This window comes from Pterocles gutturalis, unplaced genomic scaffold (genome assembly GCF_000699245.1).
Source record: "Pterocles gutturalis isolate BGI_N339 unplaced genomic scaffold, ASM69924v1 scaffold30307, whole genome shotgun sequence".
Taxonomy (NCBI): Eukaryota; Metazoa; Chordata; class Aves; order Pterocliformes; family Pteroclidae; genus Pterocles; species Pterocles gutturalis.
The window spans coordinates 10,348-26,876 of record NW_010111160.1 but is presented as its reverse complement, the minus strand read 5'-3'; the positions used below and the strand labels follow the sequence as shown (position 1 = coordinate 26,876).

Genomic DNA, 16,529 nt, shown 5'->3' with positions numbered 1-16,529 from the left:
TAACAGCTGGTATAACTGTAAACACCAAGCAGTCAAAGCAAGAGTGCATTATTGTTACCTATTTGCCATTTGTTACTGTGCAAAAATATGGGGAAAAAAATCCAGAAAATGTGAAAATACATATTTCTTAGAAGCATATCAAGCTGTAAAGTAAAAAGAGGTGTTTTAGTTAGCAGAGTGAAGTAAAGGTAATTAACAACAAAGATCATAACTACTACCCTGGAGATGAACCGTTAAGCCTCATTTACTTGTAGAGGTTATATTGTACCTTGAGTTTATGAGTTTTTTCCTGCTCTAAACACGCTGTCCCAATAGATCAAATATTAACTTTATTTGTAATAAATGTTTAATGTGACAGAAGAAGAAATACTACAGTGTCGCTAAATTAGAAACTGAATGACAGAATTTCTCAAAAGTTCATAAATTTGCTGTTGTGCCTCTTCTTTGTCTTTCACTATTTCTCACTTACAATCATGTTAGATATTCTTGACAACACAGCTGCCAGAAAGAGGGAGGAATTTTATGGCGTTGTTATCAAACCATTTATGTTAGCATTGGAAACAAATTTTTGGGATATAGTCTAACAACTTTGCCCTCCACAATAACATTCCCCAGAAGGCATGCCAGATGGCACAGTTTTTTGCCAGAACAGTTCCACACCACACTTAGCTATAGGGCATTTGTCCTAAACTCTGAACACCTTCAGTGTCACATGCAGTATGGCAGAAAGAAGTGTCAAGTGGCTAATAGCACTCAGGGACTTGGGATATTCTTAAGTATCTGCTGAGACTCACAGTGATGCTAGAAAAGACAAAGTGTTTATGTATCTCACTTCTACTGATTTCCCTACTGTAAGACATGAGTGATAACTCTTCTTGTTTTACTGGCATGCTGGCATACATTAAGAATAGGAGCTATCTAGTTATATCTATCTCTCTCATGTTCCTGTCTTAATAGTGATGGGAGAAATCTAGGTGTATAAATATCTGGACAACAGGTTGAATTACTTCATTCTGTATAAATTTCCAGTCCTTATCACTTTGCCATCTAAGTAGAAAAGTTAGACATGAATGAGTAAATGGCCAGTGGAAGCTTAATATTGTTCTCTGTTACCTTTTTGAAGGTCCTTACAGATGTACTCATCCCTGCAACAATGCAAGAAATGCCAGAAAGGTAGGTATTTGACAGTTAATAATAATGCTACATTCTGTTAGGCATATTCCAGGTAAATAGCAGAAATTCTATATCCTAGAGAAATTTTCTCACAATATTTATGCTCATTTTTAGAAGAGTAGAGTATGTATGGCAGAATACTGTGAGCTCTGATGACAGCTATAGAAAAGCCTTAAAATATTACAGTGTTTTAAAGTCCCATTTTACTGGCTTTTTGGATATTTTGAAATAGGCTTATTCTCCACTAAAGCCCTAGAAGATAAAAAAAGAAACAAATGTATTGTTTAAGGAAAAATACTTTTCAGGTTTGTATCCTACACATCATCATAAATCTAAGGTTTTTCTCAACACGACATTAATAAGAAGATTATTATAAGTTATCTCTGAACCTTCTCATCTTTCCTTTCCCTTGAAGGGCATCCTGTTTGGGTTTTTATGCCTGACTAAGGTGTTAACTTCAGATATCTTCATTGGCTCTTGGATTTCTTATATTTTATTCTAAAAGCTAGTGTTTTTTCAACCTATTTCAACTGGCCAATGGCTTGCAATTTTTTTCTCAGAGGAGGTACAGATCAATATATAGTAAATCTTAGCCTTTTGATGATTGGTCATTTCCTTTTTCCTTTTGATGACACCTGAGTAGTAATTCACAGATATGTCCAGAAGTCTGTTAATCATAGATTGGAACCCAATTATTTAAACTAATGCAAGACAATTTTTTATTTATATTTCTCTAAACCACTTTTTTTTTCCCCCGTATAGTTTACTGGCAGATATAAGAAATTTTGCAAAAAACTGGGAGCAGTGGGTTGTTTCCTCTTTGGAAAATCTACCAGAAATCCTGACAGATAAGAAACTGCCTATTGCACGCAGATTTGTTTCCTCCCTGAAACGACAAACATCATTCCTACACCTAGCACAGGTAAACAGCATAAGAGTATACATTCAAAAAATTGTCAGTTACGTTCAGTGCACCTTTGTGACTATGAGATATAATGCATTATTTTTTCAGGGTTCAACTTCAGCCCTGGAAGACTTGCATCTTGTAGCTTTAACCATGCAAGAAAGGTTTAACCATCCATAAATAAATCTGACCAAAACTTTAACCTTTTGTGTTAGAGAAAAGACCATAGTTATAATGAATTACTATAATGGAAATTTCTGGCAATCAAATGATGAAGTGGAATATATGGCTATTTGTTTTAGTTCCAAATTGTAAAATATTAGATGATCCTTCTTGCCTAGCAAAGGTTTGCTGTCTTGTCCATGATGTCCTTTAGTGACCTTATTTCTTTTTGAGTTTTGAATGAAATGAGAAAATGTAGCTGAGGGTTCCAAGGCTATGTTGGCAGGATACAGGCACCTCAATGTGATGGTTTGGTAGGTTATACAGAAGGATATGATGCCTCTCAGGGAACTTACGTGTTAGCAGCTTGGGCATTGAGGTGGTAGGCCTCATGAATAACTGTAGATATACCACGTATTCATCTTGACTTAGTCTTTCATAAATGTTAAGGCAGAAGTAGCATGAAGATGATCTGATAGGAAGGCGCATTAAAACAGTGTTAGAAGTCTAGTGGAAGGGAAACATTGTCTCATCTGATCTATGAAAAGCTCAGCTATGATAAGAAAAAATAAACAGAATATGATTCTTCTCTAAGGAGTTATTCGGGTGATTCCCAAGTGTGGGTCTGTACTGGTTTTGGTTGGGATAGAGTTAATTTTCTTCATAGTAGCTTGTATGGGACTATGTTTTGGATTTGTGCTGGAAACAGTCTTGATAATACAAGGATGTTTTGGTTATTGCTGATCAGTGCTTACACAGAGTCAAGGCCTTTTCTGCTTCTCACACTGTCCTGACAGTGAGTAGGTTGGAGCTATAGAAAAAGTTGGAAGGGGACACAGCTGGGACAGCTGACCCCACCTGACCAAAGGGGTATTCCATTCCACACCATAGGACATCATGCTCAGCAATAAAACAGGTGGGGAGGCTGGCAGAGGGGCCACTGCTTGGGGACTGGCTGGGCATCGGTTGGTGGTGAGCAATTGTTTTCATTTGTATCACTTGTCTTTCTTGGGCTGCATTTTTCTCAGTTGTTTTTTTTCCCTTTTCTTTACATTTTTTTTTTAATTATTAACTTGTTTTTATCTCAACCCACAAGTTTTCTTCATTTTATACTTCTGAGTCTCTCCCCTGTCCCATTGGGAAGTGGGGAGTCAGTGAGCAGCTGTGTGGTGCTTTTCTGGCTGCGGTTAAACCGTGACAGGGACTCAGCATTTCACCTTGCCTTCTCTTACAGATTGCTCGACCAGCCCTTTTTGATCAGCATGTGGTGAATTCCATGGTGTCAGATATTGAAAAAGTTGATTTGAATAGTATTGGCTCTCAGGCACTTCTTGCAGTCTCAGGGAGCACAGAGCCTGATGGGGAGGTCTACAGTGAATGTAAGTCCATAGTGATATATTTGTATAACTAAAAGTAATTCACTCTTTCATTCCATGCCACATTAGTCTACTTGGAGACAGACTGAGAAAGGGCACACAAACACACTGCATTCTCTAATCTGGTTTAGTGTTAACTTCAGTAGCTTCAGAAAACCAATTGGTTGCCCTAGCATGTCCTGCAAGAACAGGAGCTTGTGCTGGGTAGTCATCTCAGCTAGATGACTTTAAATGGTTGCTGAAAAAATAATTTACATGTCAGTTACTGAGTGTAATAAAATCTCTTTTGAAGTTTTGTCCTAATCATATGGGAACATTAGAACAGATCAATACTTGAAAGATGTCTCAAAAACTCTATATCATTATGGCTTAATTTAATGGATATTTGAGCTAGTTTAGCTTTCTTGGTAGGAACAGATTTTTTTTTGCAAAGCTGATCTTTAAAAAAATACATAATTTTCTATAAAGTGTAACAGCTATTTTTGTACACAGAATAGAGTAGACTAAAGTAAAAATGTTGAGGGTGTTAATTTTTGCATACATACCTGTTGTTGAAAAAAGATGTAGCCATTTTCTCTATTAAAAAGATAAATTTTGTCATAGGAATCATGTTGATCAGAGTTTGGAGAGCTGAAAAGAGAGCAATAGCAATGTGTTATCTTCTAAATATTGTTACTTTGGTCATGAAAGTTTGTTCTCTTTAATGGTTCACAATCCTATTCACATTTTCATTTGAGTTGCCCATTTCCTACTTTTGTGTAATTGTTTTCTATTCTGTTCTTTATCTTCTTTCACACTGGTTAAAAAAAGAAAAGGAGAAGAGAAGTAACTGGTCATTCAGGCACTTTTTCAAAAATGGGAATTGGGGAAGTGAGCTTTATATTATATTGTGAGAAACTTGTAAAATATAAGGGAAAGCTAAGATGGTATACAAGTCTGCCACATTACAGATAAAGCTTTGCTACTAAACTTAGTAGTAGAAAGCTTTTCAAGGCTGAATCTTAAAATTAATGGAAAATATCAGAATTTTTTTTTGCTTTTATTTTTTTTGTAAAACTTCATTGTCTCATTGTCTTACCACCTGTATCATTGTAAGGCTTAAGCCATTAAACCATATATGTGTGATGGATGTGTGTCTGCTTGCTTTGCTGGGTAATTGCTCATTTCTTTACTGCTCTAATTCCTTGCTTTTCCTTTCCATGCTACAGTATTTTCATATGGCTGGTGAGTGGCTTTTTCTGAGTTCAGAATAGCTTGCAATGATGTGTTCTCCTTTTTACATGGTAGATGACTCTGTTACCGTGTTCCAAGAACTGAAGGACCTTCTGAAGAAGAATGCCACTGTGGAATCATTTATTGAATGGTTGGATACTGTGGTTGAGCAGAGGGTTATCAAGGTACCTTTCAAATGTTCTGCCTGACTTAAGACCAAATCCTATTCCCCTTACTCCTGAGACAGTCCCTTACTTCTGCAGTGCTATTGGTTTCCCACATCACATTCTCATCTCTGCTCCCATCTCCTTACTGTGACAGGAATTCTTAATTTCGTGTGAAAGGTTCCAGTGCTGTTAGTTCTAATTAATCATGTCGAGTGCTTTTGAACAGTCTTATGTATGTGACAGACTAAGAAGTATCTTGACTAAAACATTAAAGTCAGCACTGTCATAAACTGTACCTGAAGGAAACCCATCCCCCTTACCTGTGCATGCAGAATCACAGGGATATTGCCCAGTGAGTAAGGTGAGGAAACATTGTTCCTTAGAGAAGCGATTCTTTATTTCATGGTACTTGAATGATACTGTATGTGATATAAATCAATGTAGCAGATGAATTCAGAAGTAGCTTACCTGTAGAAGGATGTCTACAGAACAGGATGGAAGAAACAGTTTTGGTAGCTTTATAAGGTGCTTAACTTGTTAATTGGTGGTTTTGATGGGGTTTTTTCCCCTGATTTACAAGATGTTTTATCATCACAAGTATTTTATATGCATGTAGTTATACAGGAATGATTACCCTGTAGCTCAGAACAAAAAAATTGAGTTCTGAGTTATAGCTCAAGTAGGAGATATTTACCCAGTTTGTGACTCTAATGAATATAAACCAGCAGAATAAAATGTTACATATTCCTTGCTAGTAGCTGAACACTGATCTTCTCATCAGGTCTTGTTCTGTCTGAACATGCAATATCTTATCCATCATTTTAGGGAGCATCTTGATATAAATGGATGCAGGAGGAGGAGACAGTGCAGTTAGCTTTGACTGGCTTGCAGAAGAGTGACTTTGCCACTTACAGAATAACCATAGGCATGTCATTTTTCTCTTCTTCACCTTTTTTCCTAAATTTCAATGGAGACAGTGATAATTTCTTTCTTTTTAAAACACTCTGAGTTTCCTAACATTTGCTGTCGTATGTGAGCAGCACAGTGAGGAGCTTTGGATGATTCAGGGCAGCAGAGCCAAAGCAAGTCCTCATACACACTTACCTAGACACAAAACTCCCACTGAAGCTGAGCAGTCACAACTTATTTTAGAACTGAATGTTTATGGTCTAAAATTGATTCCACAATTTCAAAAGACAATTCCTGACAATCAAGCCAGGCAGAAAAGGTGAAGCACTCTCCCGTTCAGCATCTGCTATGTGACAGAGTATTACTGAAGTTAACAGGTATGGTTCCTAGCATTGTTTTCCTGTAGTTAGGGGTAAGAAATACCAACAAGTCCTGATATGAGGCTAGGTCAACTAAGCAGAAGCTAATAATTTACAGAACACCTAATCCTTCCATTGCTGTCTGCCTTCAGTTCATGCTAAAGTGTGGTTGCTGTCAAACTCACACAACAGCTTCTTTCTGCTTGCTGTTTGAGCAAGCAACAAGGCATACATTACCACACAAAGAAATCACTGGGAGAGCAAAGTGACAGTATGAAATGAGCAGCATTAAAAACATCAATGTTATGATAGTACACTTACCAATTAGTAAGGGAAAGTCTGACCAGTCTTATACTGATTACATTAAAGTACAGAGACTAATTTCTGTTCCCTGTTTATGTGGAACAACATAGTACCAGCGGGTGCGTTTTTTTCTTTCTGCCTTCCTGCGAATGTACAGAATAGTTTGTCACCATTAATACTAGAATATGAGCTAATTTATATAACTTCAGGGCACAGCAGAGCCCAAGCAGCAAGCGGTTTGCTTTATCTAATGTTGTCAGAGCTCTACTCTGGTTGCACTGAAAAGAGTGTATGATGCTCTTCTTTATCACTTTAGGACACACATTATGAAGACAGCTTGAATCAGGCAGCCCGATCCACCCTGCCACATCAGTTCAAGGACTCCTTGAACTCTCAAGCATATTCAGTTCTCCTTTCTTTTCTCCTGTAGGCAGAAAGCAAGTTAGCGTACTTAACAGTATTTTACTATTCTCTTTCAGGCAAGCAAACAAAATGGGAGGTCATTAAAGAAGAGAGCTCAAGACTTCCTTCTCAAATGGAGCTTTTTCGGTGCTCGAGTGATGCATAACCTAACTCTAAACAATGCGTCAAGTTTTGGTACCTGGGCTTTGTGAAAACACTCGTATTTTGTACATATCTGCTAGCACTTACCAGCTTTCCACCATTTCCTCAGCAGAGGAACCTGTCCTACTCTAAAGATTCTTTGATCAAAGCCACTAATGTGGTGTAATGTGTTTTTCAAACTAATGTTTCATAGTAAATGCTGGTAATATTTTGTTGGTGACCTGTGTCACATATTCTTTTTTCAAATTAATTTTTCTTTTGGGTAACAATTGGGTTCTGCTTTGCCATTTAAGAGCTAGAAGCTCTGTTTTGATATGGTGATGGAAGTGTAACTGCATAGCTCAGTGTAAGAGACTGAAGATTTAAATTATTAGCTTTACGTGTGGATCAGTTTGGTAAAAAAATACTGCTATATAGAAGGTCTTGTGCATGACATGTTTTCATAAAAGCAAAAGGAATTTGGCAGATCACCACTCCTTTAATTCTGGGATTAGCAGACTGTCAATTCAACAGTGTTTGTGGTTTTTAAAAATTAAGGTTCACATATCCGTCTTTAGAAATTTTTAGTTGTAGGTACATTATTATCTAAATTCAGGGGGTATTTGAAAGGGCTGTAAGGAGACACACTTTTTAATGTGATATATCCTTGAAATAAGGTCAAAGACTTCACCAGTTATTGTCTGGTTATTTAGCACAAGGCAAACAGAAATAGAGCAGAGGCATTCTAGCAGACTTCAGCCTTATCTAGCTCTACTGTGTGCCCTCTTCAAGTATAAAGCATGTCTCACTTTCATCAGTATTTTTCTTTGATGTAATTAGTGGTCAAATAGCCTACAGGACAGTAAACAATTGAGCTAGGTGGGTCAGTGCAAAGAGAGATTAGAGCTAGAAGTTAGGCACTATTTCTTGTTGGTCTTGTGAGGTCATTTAAAGTCCACAATTATTTGTTTGTTTCACTTGCTTCTTGTAGAGTGGTGAAAGATGGTCACAAAGATAACTCAGCTACTCTCTCTCTTTCTCCTCCCAAAGGTTCTTTTCATTTGATCCGCATGCTACTAGATGAGTACATCCTGCTTGCCATGGAGACACAGTTCAACAATGACAAAGAACAAGAACTCCAGAATCTACTGGACAAATACATGAAGAATTTAGGTAACTAGAGCTTGGTTCTTTTGAATGTACTCCTGTATTTTTAGAAATTGAACTATTAGTTTAATTTTAAACAGAAACAGGCTTACTGTCTTCTGCTGAAGGTGTAGTTATATGCAACACTGTCAGATTCACCTGAAAAGCTTGTGATCATTCACTCAGCAATTCATTTGCACCTTCCTACTGTGGTTTGCTTAATAACATTTTGCGGAAATGTGAATAGACTGGATCACTGAAATTATCTCAGATGCAACAAACACTTGTATGTACATCTGAAGGGGCACAAGCTGAAGTGTGAAAAGAAGTATAAGTAGCAGAAAGGGTTTTTCTGCCAAAAAGTTTTTCTGTCAAAGCTTAAATATGTGATTACACCTTGAACTAGGAATGTATTAAATGTTATCAAAATGCAAATACCCTTGCAAGGTTGGAACAAAAGTTTGGAGTCCTGTTTAACATCTGGCTGAAGTATTATATGTGAAAGAGAAACTAAATGAATTTAAAACAGTATCCTTAACATTTTCCATCTACCAAGCTTCTTCAAGCTTAGACAGTTTGAAGTCATGCGCTCCAGGTCCTCTGTGATAAAATGAATGAAGATTGATTTGGATCAAATTATGGTCTGAGTTAAACCTAAAAACCCAGTGAAACTTGTGTGGGTTCTGCTGAATTATATTTTGTTCCTCTAAATCTGCACTTTGCTGCAAGAAACTTGCACAGAATTTGTATGACAGTAGATGCTGTGCTTTTTCTTTTAGTTCAGTCTTCAGGAAAAAAAACCTTGTCCTATGTAGCTGTTGCCTTAGCCTTGGATACTGAGGTGCAGAACTTGAAACCATAAGGTAAAGTCATGGTTTCCACTGAAGAACAGCAAAACTTCGGCTGACTTTACCAATAGTCTGCAAAAAACCGAAGAACTACTGAGTATAACAAATGCTTTTCTCTAGATGTCAGTATGAAAATAGAGTTCAAGCATCCTAAAATTCCCATTGTTAATTCTTTAGGATGAAGGGGCATGAGCCTGTTTCCCTCAGTGCAATTTACTTGACTTCATTGCTGACATATACTTCAAGTGAAAAAATCTGATTCATACCTTCGCTATGGTGGTTTCAGTAAGGAGCTGTTACTCTGTGGTGTAGCTCTGTGGTCAGGGAATATGATAGAAACACTTCCACAGATCAAGACTAGTGCAATAGTATTCACTGGCTATGTGGAAAATATGGAGGCTTCACTGGGTTTTAAAATAAGCAGCCAAAGATCTGAAGAAATTGGGCAGCTCATATGCTATCTATATAATAGTGGTGGATTTATGTGCAATGAGCACACATAACAGTCACCAAGAGTTTTCACTTTCTTTTCAGACGCAAGCAAAGCCACCTTTACTGCGTCACCAAGCTCTTGCTTCCTAGCAAATCGCAACAAAGCTGCTTCTCTACCCAGTGACACTTCAGTCAAAAATGAGTGTCTAGCAGAGCAAACCTATGTATCCTTGTCAGCTAGCCAGACCAGCAGTGTACCTTCTACTCTGACCCCCTTTGACACAGGAGACAGTGAGAATATACAGCTGACTGGTATGTATCAGTTCTTCTAGTTTCTTCGTCTCTTATTTGATTTTTAGTTTTTCAGTCCACAGTAACATGTTGCTGTAGGAGGAGCAATGACCATATGCATTTATAAAGACCACTAGTAAATAACGTGTCATGAGCTCACCCTCTGTGCTGATTTACAGAAGGCAGCCATTGTAGAGGCCTGCCAGTAATAGATCCTCTTGGAACAATGATAAAACTATTCTATACCTCTTGGTTTGGTGAGGTTCTTGTGAAGAGAGAATGAACAGTAACACCTGGAGCACAAGAGGCTTGTAACTGCTGTAATTTCCTACTGAATGTGGCAGCCTCCAAGCTGGAAAATGAAAGTGGAAAGCTTTATAGCCTGATTCCATGGATTAAAGAAGGTGTGTTGTATAGGTTGGAGCCAATGCATATCCTTTGTAAAGGTTTCAAATGGTAATGTACACTTCAATAGAGGTTTAGTGTCTTAACAGATCGGCTCTATTCAGCAGTACTGCAGTGTGAATGCTAATCACAGCTAATGCTTATTTATTCCAGGTCAGATGGAGCTGTCTCAAAGCACTAGCCACCTAATGACTCCACCCATTTCACCAGCCATGGTCAGCCGAGGAAGTGTAATCAACCAGGGGCCAATGGCTGTGAGACCTCCAAGTGTAGGTCCAGTGTTACCCACACATTCACAGTGCTCTTCCTACTCAGAACCCTTTTATCAGACTTTGTCACAAACTAATCAGAATTACTATGGAAACAATGCCAGTTACCAGGCCGTGTTCAGAACTCAGGCCCATTCCACTTCAGGAGTTTACCACCACAGAGTGGAGCACAGCCGATTCAGTGCCTCCAGTGAACAGCAGTTCTCCAGAGACTACTTCAGCAACAGTTGTGCTGTGTCTCCGTACGATGCCAGATCTCCTTCCAGCTATGGTCCCTCATCCATGCCTCAGGACACACACAGTATGCAATTTCTGAATACTGGGAGTTTCAATTTCTTGAGCAACTCAGTGTCTACATGCCCAGGAGCACCATATCCCACTAATGCCTCCAACGGTATTAATATATATTTTATTTTTCTTTTCTGTTTCTCTTTCCTTGCTGGAGTGAAACACTTTTTCTCTGCTTTTTCTGTGGAAGATGTTTTTGAGCTCTTGTTTATACCTTCCTGTTTTCTACTTCTCTGATGACACACAGAGATTGTAAAGCACTTTAACAAGCTACTTAAGGATTTATTTTCTTCTGGTGAATCCCCTGTTGACCTCAAATGCATCCGTTGCACCTATGCTAATCTTCCTTTGGCACCATTACCATGTCTTGCACACAGGAAGCAAAACCACGGTGACCTTGTGTTTTAACACTCTTGAAAAGCCCCTGAAACATCTACTATGAAATAGAGCAGGCATAAGGTAGCTTACCTCTGGGATCAGCATAATGGACCATTCTACTCACAGGGTCAGGATGATGAAAAGAAGTATTAAAAGGTGCATTAGCATTCGTTTGAGACATTGGCCCTAATATTTCTCATACTTCAAATATAAAGTTACTGCCACAATCTGCTTCAGAGATATAGTCAACAAAAAATCCTCCCTCTTCTGGAGGAATGACAGTGAAAATGTTGCTGTTACATGGATTTGTATATGCAGTAAATATGTATTACCATGCATATTTTCTTTCCAAGTGTACTTTCTTTGTGAGCTTCTGAAGGGAGCACTGAACTGTGGATAGGAGTCCCCATGGTGTCGCTCATGGCCACTGATTGCAGGCTACTGTTTGATTCTCAGAGTTGAAGGGCGATTCCATACTGAAAACATAACTGAACTCTTAGGATCTTTTTGCTCCCTTTTTACCACCCCTCTTTTGGGTCAATCACTGCATATGTTACTAATGTTACTAGTCTGTATGTGTACATAAACAATCTTATTCTCAAGGGATCCAGCTGATAACAATTACCTTTTGCCCCAGGTTGTCACAGGCTCTTACCGTACCCTTTCCCTTCAACAGTAGTTTCACTCTGCTTTTTTCCGATCTCCTGTCAATAGGATATTATGGAAACAATATAAATTATCCAGAAACTCACAGGCTTGGAACAATGGTGGATCAACATGTCTCTGTAATCAGCAGTGTAAGCAGCATTCGATCATTGCCATCATATAATGATATACATGATCCACTAAATATCTTGGATGACAGCGGAAGAAAACAGGCAGGCTCATACTACACAGAGTCCTCACCTTCAATTGTCTGTCGGACTCCTATGCGTAAGTATGGCCAATGACTGAGGAAGAGCTATGAACTTTTCAGCGTCTTAACAAGTGCTGAGTATTAAATGTAGCTCACATATATAGTGTATGAGATGCAATATAGAGATAAAATAGCTCATTACCTAGGATGTATCATAAGGTGTGTTTTCCTTAAAATGTCAGGACAGTGGGTTTAATAATTCTTCACTTCCATAAGGAAAACTATGATCCATTGTCCATGAGGTATGGAATGACCAGCCTGAGCTGCAGAAAAATCCATATTAGGAAACACTTTCTAACTATTAAGTGAGCTAATAATGGACTGGGCTCTTCTAAGATCTCTTAAGGATCCTCACTGTCAAACAGATCAAATGAGCCCTGGGTCAGGGTTGTCAAATTATATACTTCCTGTGGCATAGTCCCTTCCTGTCCTATGCTTCAACAACCGTGTGTGTTAGGCAAAGCTCCCACTGACGGTAAATTTTAGGTGAAAATACCTAACCCCAAAGGGTTTGCTTTGGTATATGCATTAAACAAATGGCAGCTGAGTTTGATCTCACATTCCAAAAAGTGTTACATGGAAGATATAAACTAGGGCACCATTTGTTTCTCCACAAGATTCCCTCTTCCTACTACTTAGCTGTTAACCTTGTACAGATGATCAGACATTACTTGCTTCATTAAGGGTCTGGAAGTATTCAGTGCTCAGTTCTTTAAAGGATGCTAAAGAGGGGGGAAAGCCCTGCAACACCATACAGAGACTGTTCCCATCAAGTATCTTCTGTATTCTATGTTAATATGTGCCAGGTGGTGGCAGTGGTACCACCAGTGAATATCGACCTGAATGGTGCAAGGTATAGAAAGATGAGCGTAGTGCACATAAATAGCTTTGCACAATTTTAATCTAAGATGGCTGATATGCATGCTGTAGACTTCAGACTTGTAGCTGGATTTTTAGCAGTGTTCATTTATACGTGGGTTTTGACCTATTCCCCAATGGCGTGAGGAGCACTGAAGAAAAGTTATAGAAGTATAGGTAAACTGAACAAAGTACAGAAGTGTCAACATTTCTGTCCTTCAGATGGTATGCCTGGTAGATAAGGGTTTCCGTCAGATGAAACTGGATTGTGTTTTTTGTTAAACTCAATAGATAGAAAACTTGCAATGATGGTAACCTTTTTTTTCCCCACAGCTTCAAACTTGCAAACCACATCTTCTTCCCAGTGTATGTATGGAACATCTGATCAGTTCCCTTCTCAGGAAAATCTAGAGTCCCATGGCCCACCAAGCAGAGATATGGTGTCATCTTTACCACCAATCAACACTGTCTTCATGGGAGCAGCTGCTGGAGGAACCTGAACATGTCAGAGGCATGTCAGTGCCTTAAGCTTACTTTCCAAATCCAGACATTAAGGCCATGATGAGAGTCTCCTTCAAGTCAGAGGAATAGAAAAGTGTTACATTAGGTGTTAAAGGAGCCATTTTAGAGATATTAACAGCCCTCCACACAAAAAAATAGCAATATTCAGATTGCTTGTGTATCACTCAGGATTGTTCTCACCATTACAGCTTTTCAGTCAGAAATTCAGGGTGATCAGAAAGAACCAGTGATTCTTGCAAGCAAGACTAAGTTGTAAAGAAATTATTACATCTATTTCTAATTTATTAAAAATGCTATTTTAGTCTTTCACTTAATATCTTTTTGTATAAAAGTGTTTATTTAATGCCTGTGTTGCTCATTATTTATTAGGATTACAGAGTAACTGTTTACTTTCTCTTATTTGACAGATTGTCAAATGTATGCATCCTACCTCCTATGGAAATGTTTACAAGGTCAATTTTTACTCTTTTAAATGAAACTAAGCCAAATTCTTAAGTTTTTTACTGTTGTGCTCTGGAAAGTCAATTTCAAATGTTTAGTGCCTACTTGTGTATGTGAAAGTCCTCAGGAAATAAATAAAACATATTGTGGGGATTTTTTTTTCCTTTAAAATAAACCACTTTCTCTTAAAATAAAACCAACACAACATGCAAATATAATAAGCTAACTAAATTGCAGTAGCCTGCTACTGTAGCTGGATAACTGAAACAAATGAAGCTATGTCACAAAATGTCATGAGATTTCAAAATCACTCGTGGTATGAACCCAAAATGTCTACTGGTGGAAATCCACAAAAAGATGTCCATCAGCTTTCATGGGTTTAGGGCAACTGTGTATACTGAGACCAAAAGAAGTAAAGATGATTAAAAAATATTACAACCCTCCAGATCAGGTATTTTAATAAAATATTTTACAAGTGCCATGATATTCTGTATATAAACATGCATTTATGTATGTTTCTGGAGAAGCCAGGAAAAGAATCTTCACTAATGCTATTAAAGAGGACAGAGAAGAGAACAGACTTACAAAACAAGTTTCTTGCTACACACTCGTGAAATAACAGGTGTTATTTTTAAATCATATTGTCCCAACATCGGATTCAGATTTGGATTTAAATCCAGTCTTCTGAGGTTATTTGATGTCCATATTCCCATTCAGTCCATTGAATATATGCTAGATATTGTAGAATTAAATAGTAGGGTATTTTTGGTGGAAGAAAATGGATGATGCCATGATGAAGTTTCAATTTCTAATCCTTTATAACTTCCTTTAGTGTTTTCTATCATGAGAAGACTTGCTGCAGCAGAAGACTAATAAGGAGCATTGACTGGCCTAGTTTATTAATAGTTGCTGATATGAAATACTTGATGCAGCAATGAGACACCATAATTCAGTAATCGAGGTGTAGAAGGCTCCAGCTTAATTGCTTCCTAATTCAGGGTGAAGTCTTATGTTGTGACCAAAAATGCCATAATGATGCATGAAAGTTTTGGTTTCAACAAAAATTCCCATTAATGTGTAGTGGTAATACAGGCTGCTCAAACAAGTCTTTATGGGGCAATGCTTCACAGCAAGTGAAGTAAATACTGCCAAAGAGTTATTTCTTCATGATTACTCAGAACTAGTCCTATAAAGTCAAGTTCCCTATCTAAACGGTCGCCTCTATAGTTAATGAAGAGAGATAGATCCGTCCCATTCCAAGTGAGGTAAGATGAGGAAGGGGAGTATGAAGGTAAGGGGTATGTCACTGTCCTGAAATGCTTGACTCGCTCTGCTGACAAATGGCATGGCATAAATAACTGCTTTAAGCTGGAAACTTCTAGATTGTTGAACTTACATGAGGGTAGTATTTAAAGAAAGTAGGCAGCCACTAGCTGACAGGGTCTTAGTCCATCAGGCCCTACATAAAAAGCACAATTTGTGTGACATAGTGACTCATATGTGATTTATATGCATCATTTCCTGGCATTTTCTTTTTTTCATGTGAACCATTTTGCACTGTGGGTTTTTTTTTTTTTGCATAAATTACTTTATTTGCACTTTATCTGAGATAATAAACAATATTATATCATTAAATGTGAAGATTCTCGTGATGGCTGCAAAACACAGAGTAGAGTGAAGTATCACACTGTTGTAAATTGCATGTCGTCACCAGTAAAGAGCAGTTAAAAAAATATTCAGATAGACAGTTAAGAGTAATCTCTCATAGTGTTTCAGGACAAAACAAACCCGTAAACATAACTAGAAAAACCAAATGAGAAATTTCCATTTTATGACGCATTAGTTCAGTCAAATATGTGGTTTGTTGAATTCAGTAAGTTTTGTTTGTGGGAAACAAAATCATTCATAGCTTTTGTGGATACCCCAAAAGATTTTTACCTTTGATAGTGTAGCAGCATTACACTAAACAATATGAGCAATCAATGGAGTCGCCACTTGGCGGTCTTGTATTCCTCAGTTCAGTTACATTTTTGTGGATGAATTAATATATTGGTTTTAATATATAAGTGCCAGAAAATCTGTGATAAAAAATTGTAGATATTGAGTACAATCAGTTTCAAATGAATATTGCCTAAAGGAAAAAACAATGCTGGTTTTTTTCTGAAAAGAAAATACAGTGAAACTTAAAAATAACATCCTTTTGATCTATTTGCCAATATAAATTAAGTTGAACTGGTGGTAGAAAAGGCACAAGAGGTGGATGAACAGGTCAAATCTGCTTCTACGTCTGAAGTAAAATAGATTCTAAACCAATTTAAATCAACAAAGGTGAAACAATATTGGAGAAGAAGCGATTGTCTTGTGTGCCATTGTCCCGTGCCTGACAAGCAACAGGTAAACTTACATAGTTTGTGCTGGAGAAGTGCAGTTCTTTGAATCTGAAGACAAATTTTGCTCCAAAATTAGCAAAAGGAAGTTTGCCTTTACTCTTAAATGTGTGGTGAAAACACAGTTAATTTACTTGTAAAAAGTAAACCTTTGTATCATACTGTCATCCCACATGCCAAACGCATCTTACTGGTCAGATCAGCATCCTGCCAGCTGTCTCCCTTTAGTACGTGAGTGGT

General features: G+C 37.7%; 1 protein-coding gene across 1 annotated transcript in view; it reads left to right on the top strand.

Moving 5' to 3' along the window:
• RFX6 (regulatory factor X, 6) overlaps nt 1-13,439 on the top strand; it is a gene marked incomplete at its 5' end in the record, with an annotated part of 35,568 nt that extends 22,129 nt beyond the window's left edge. The window contains 10 exons of the mRNA XM_010073656.1: nt 1,124-1,173; nt 1,936-2,095; nt 3,474-3,618; nt 4,903-5,012; nt 7,045-7,162; nt 8,159-8,281; nt 9,637-9,846; nt 10,384-10,893; nt 11,880-12,098; nt 13,273-13,439. Of these exons, the coding sequence (XP_010071958.1) occupies nt 1,124-1,173; nt 1,936-2,095; nt 3,474-3,618; nt 4,903-5,012; nt 7,045-7,162; nt 8,159-8,281; nt 9,637-9,846; nt 10,384-10,893; nt 11,880-12,098; nt 13,273-13,439 (1,812 nt within the window). The remainder of the gene's footprint in view (nt 1-1,123; nt 1,174-1,935; nt 2,096-3,473; nt 3,619-4,902; nt 5,013-7,044; nt 7,163-8,158; nt 8,282-9,636; nt 9,847-10,383; nt 10,894-11,879; nt 12,099-13,272) is intronic.
• Between the last annotated feature and the right edge of the window lie 3,090 nt (nt 13,440-16,529).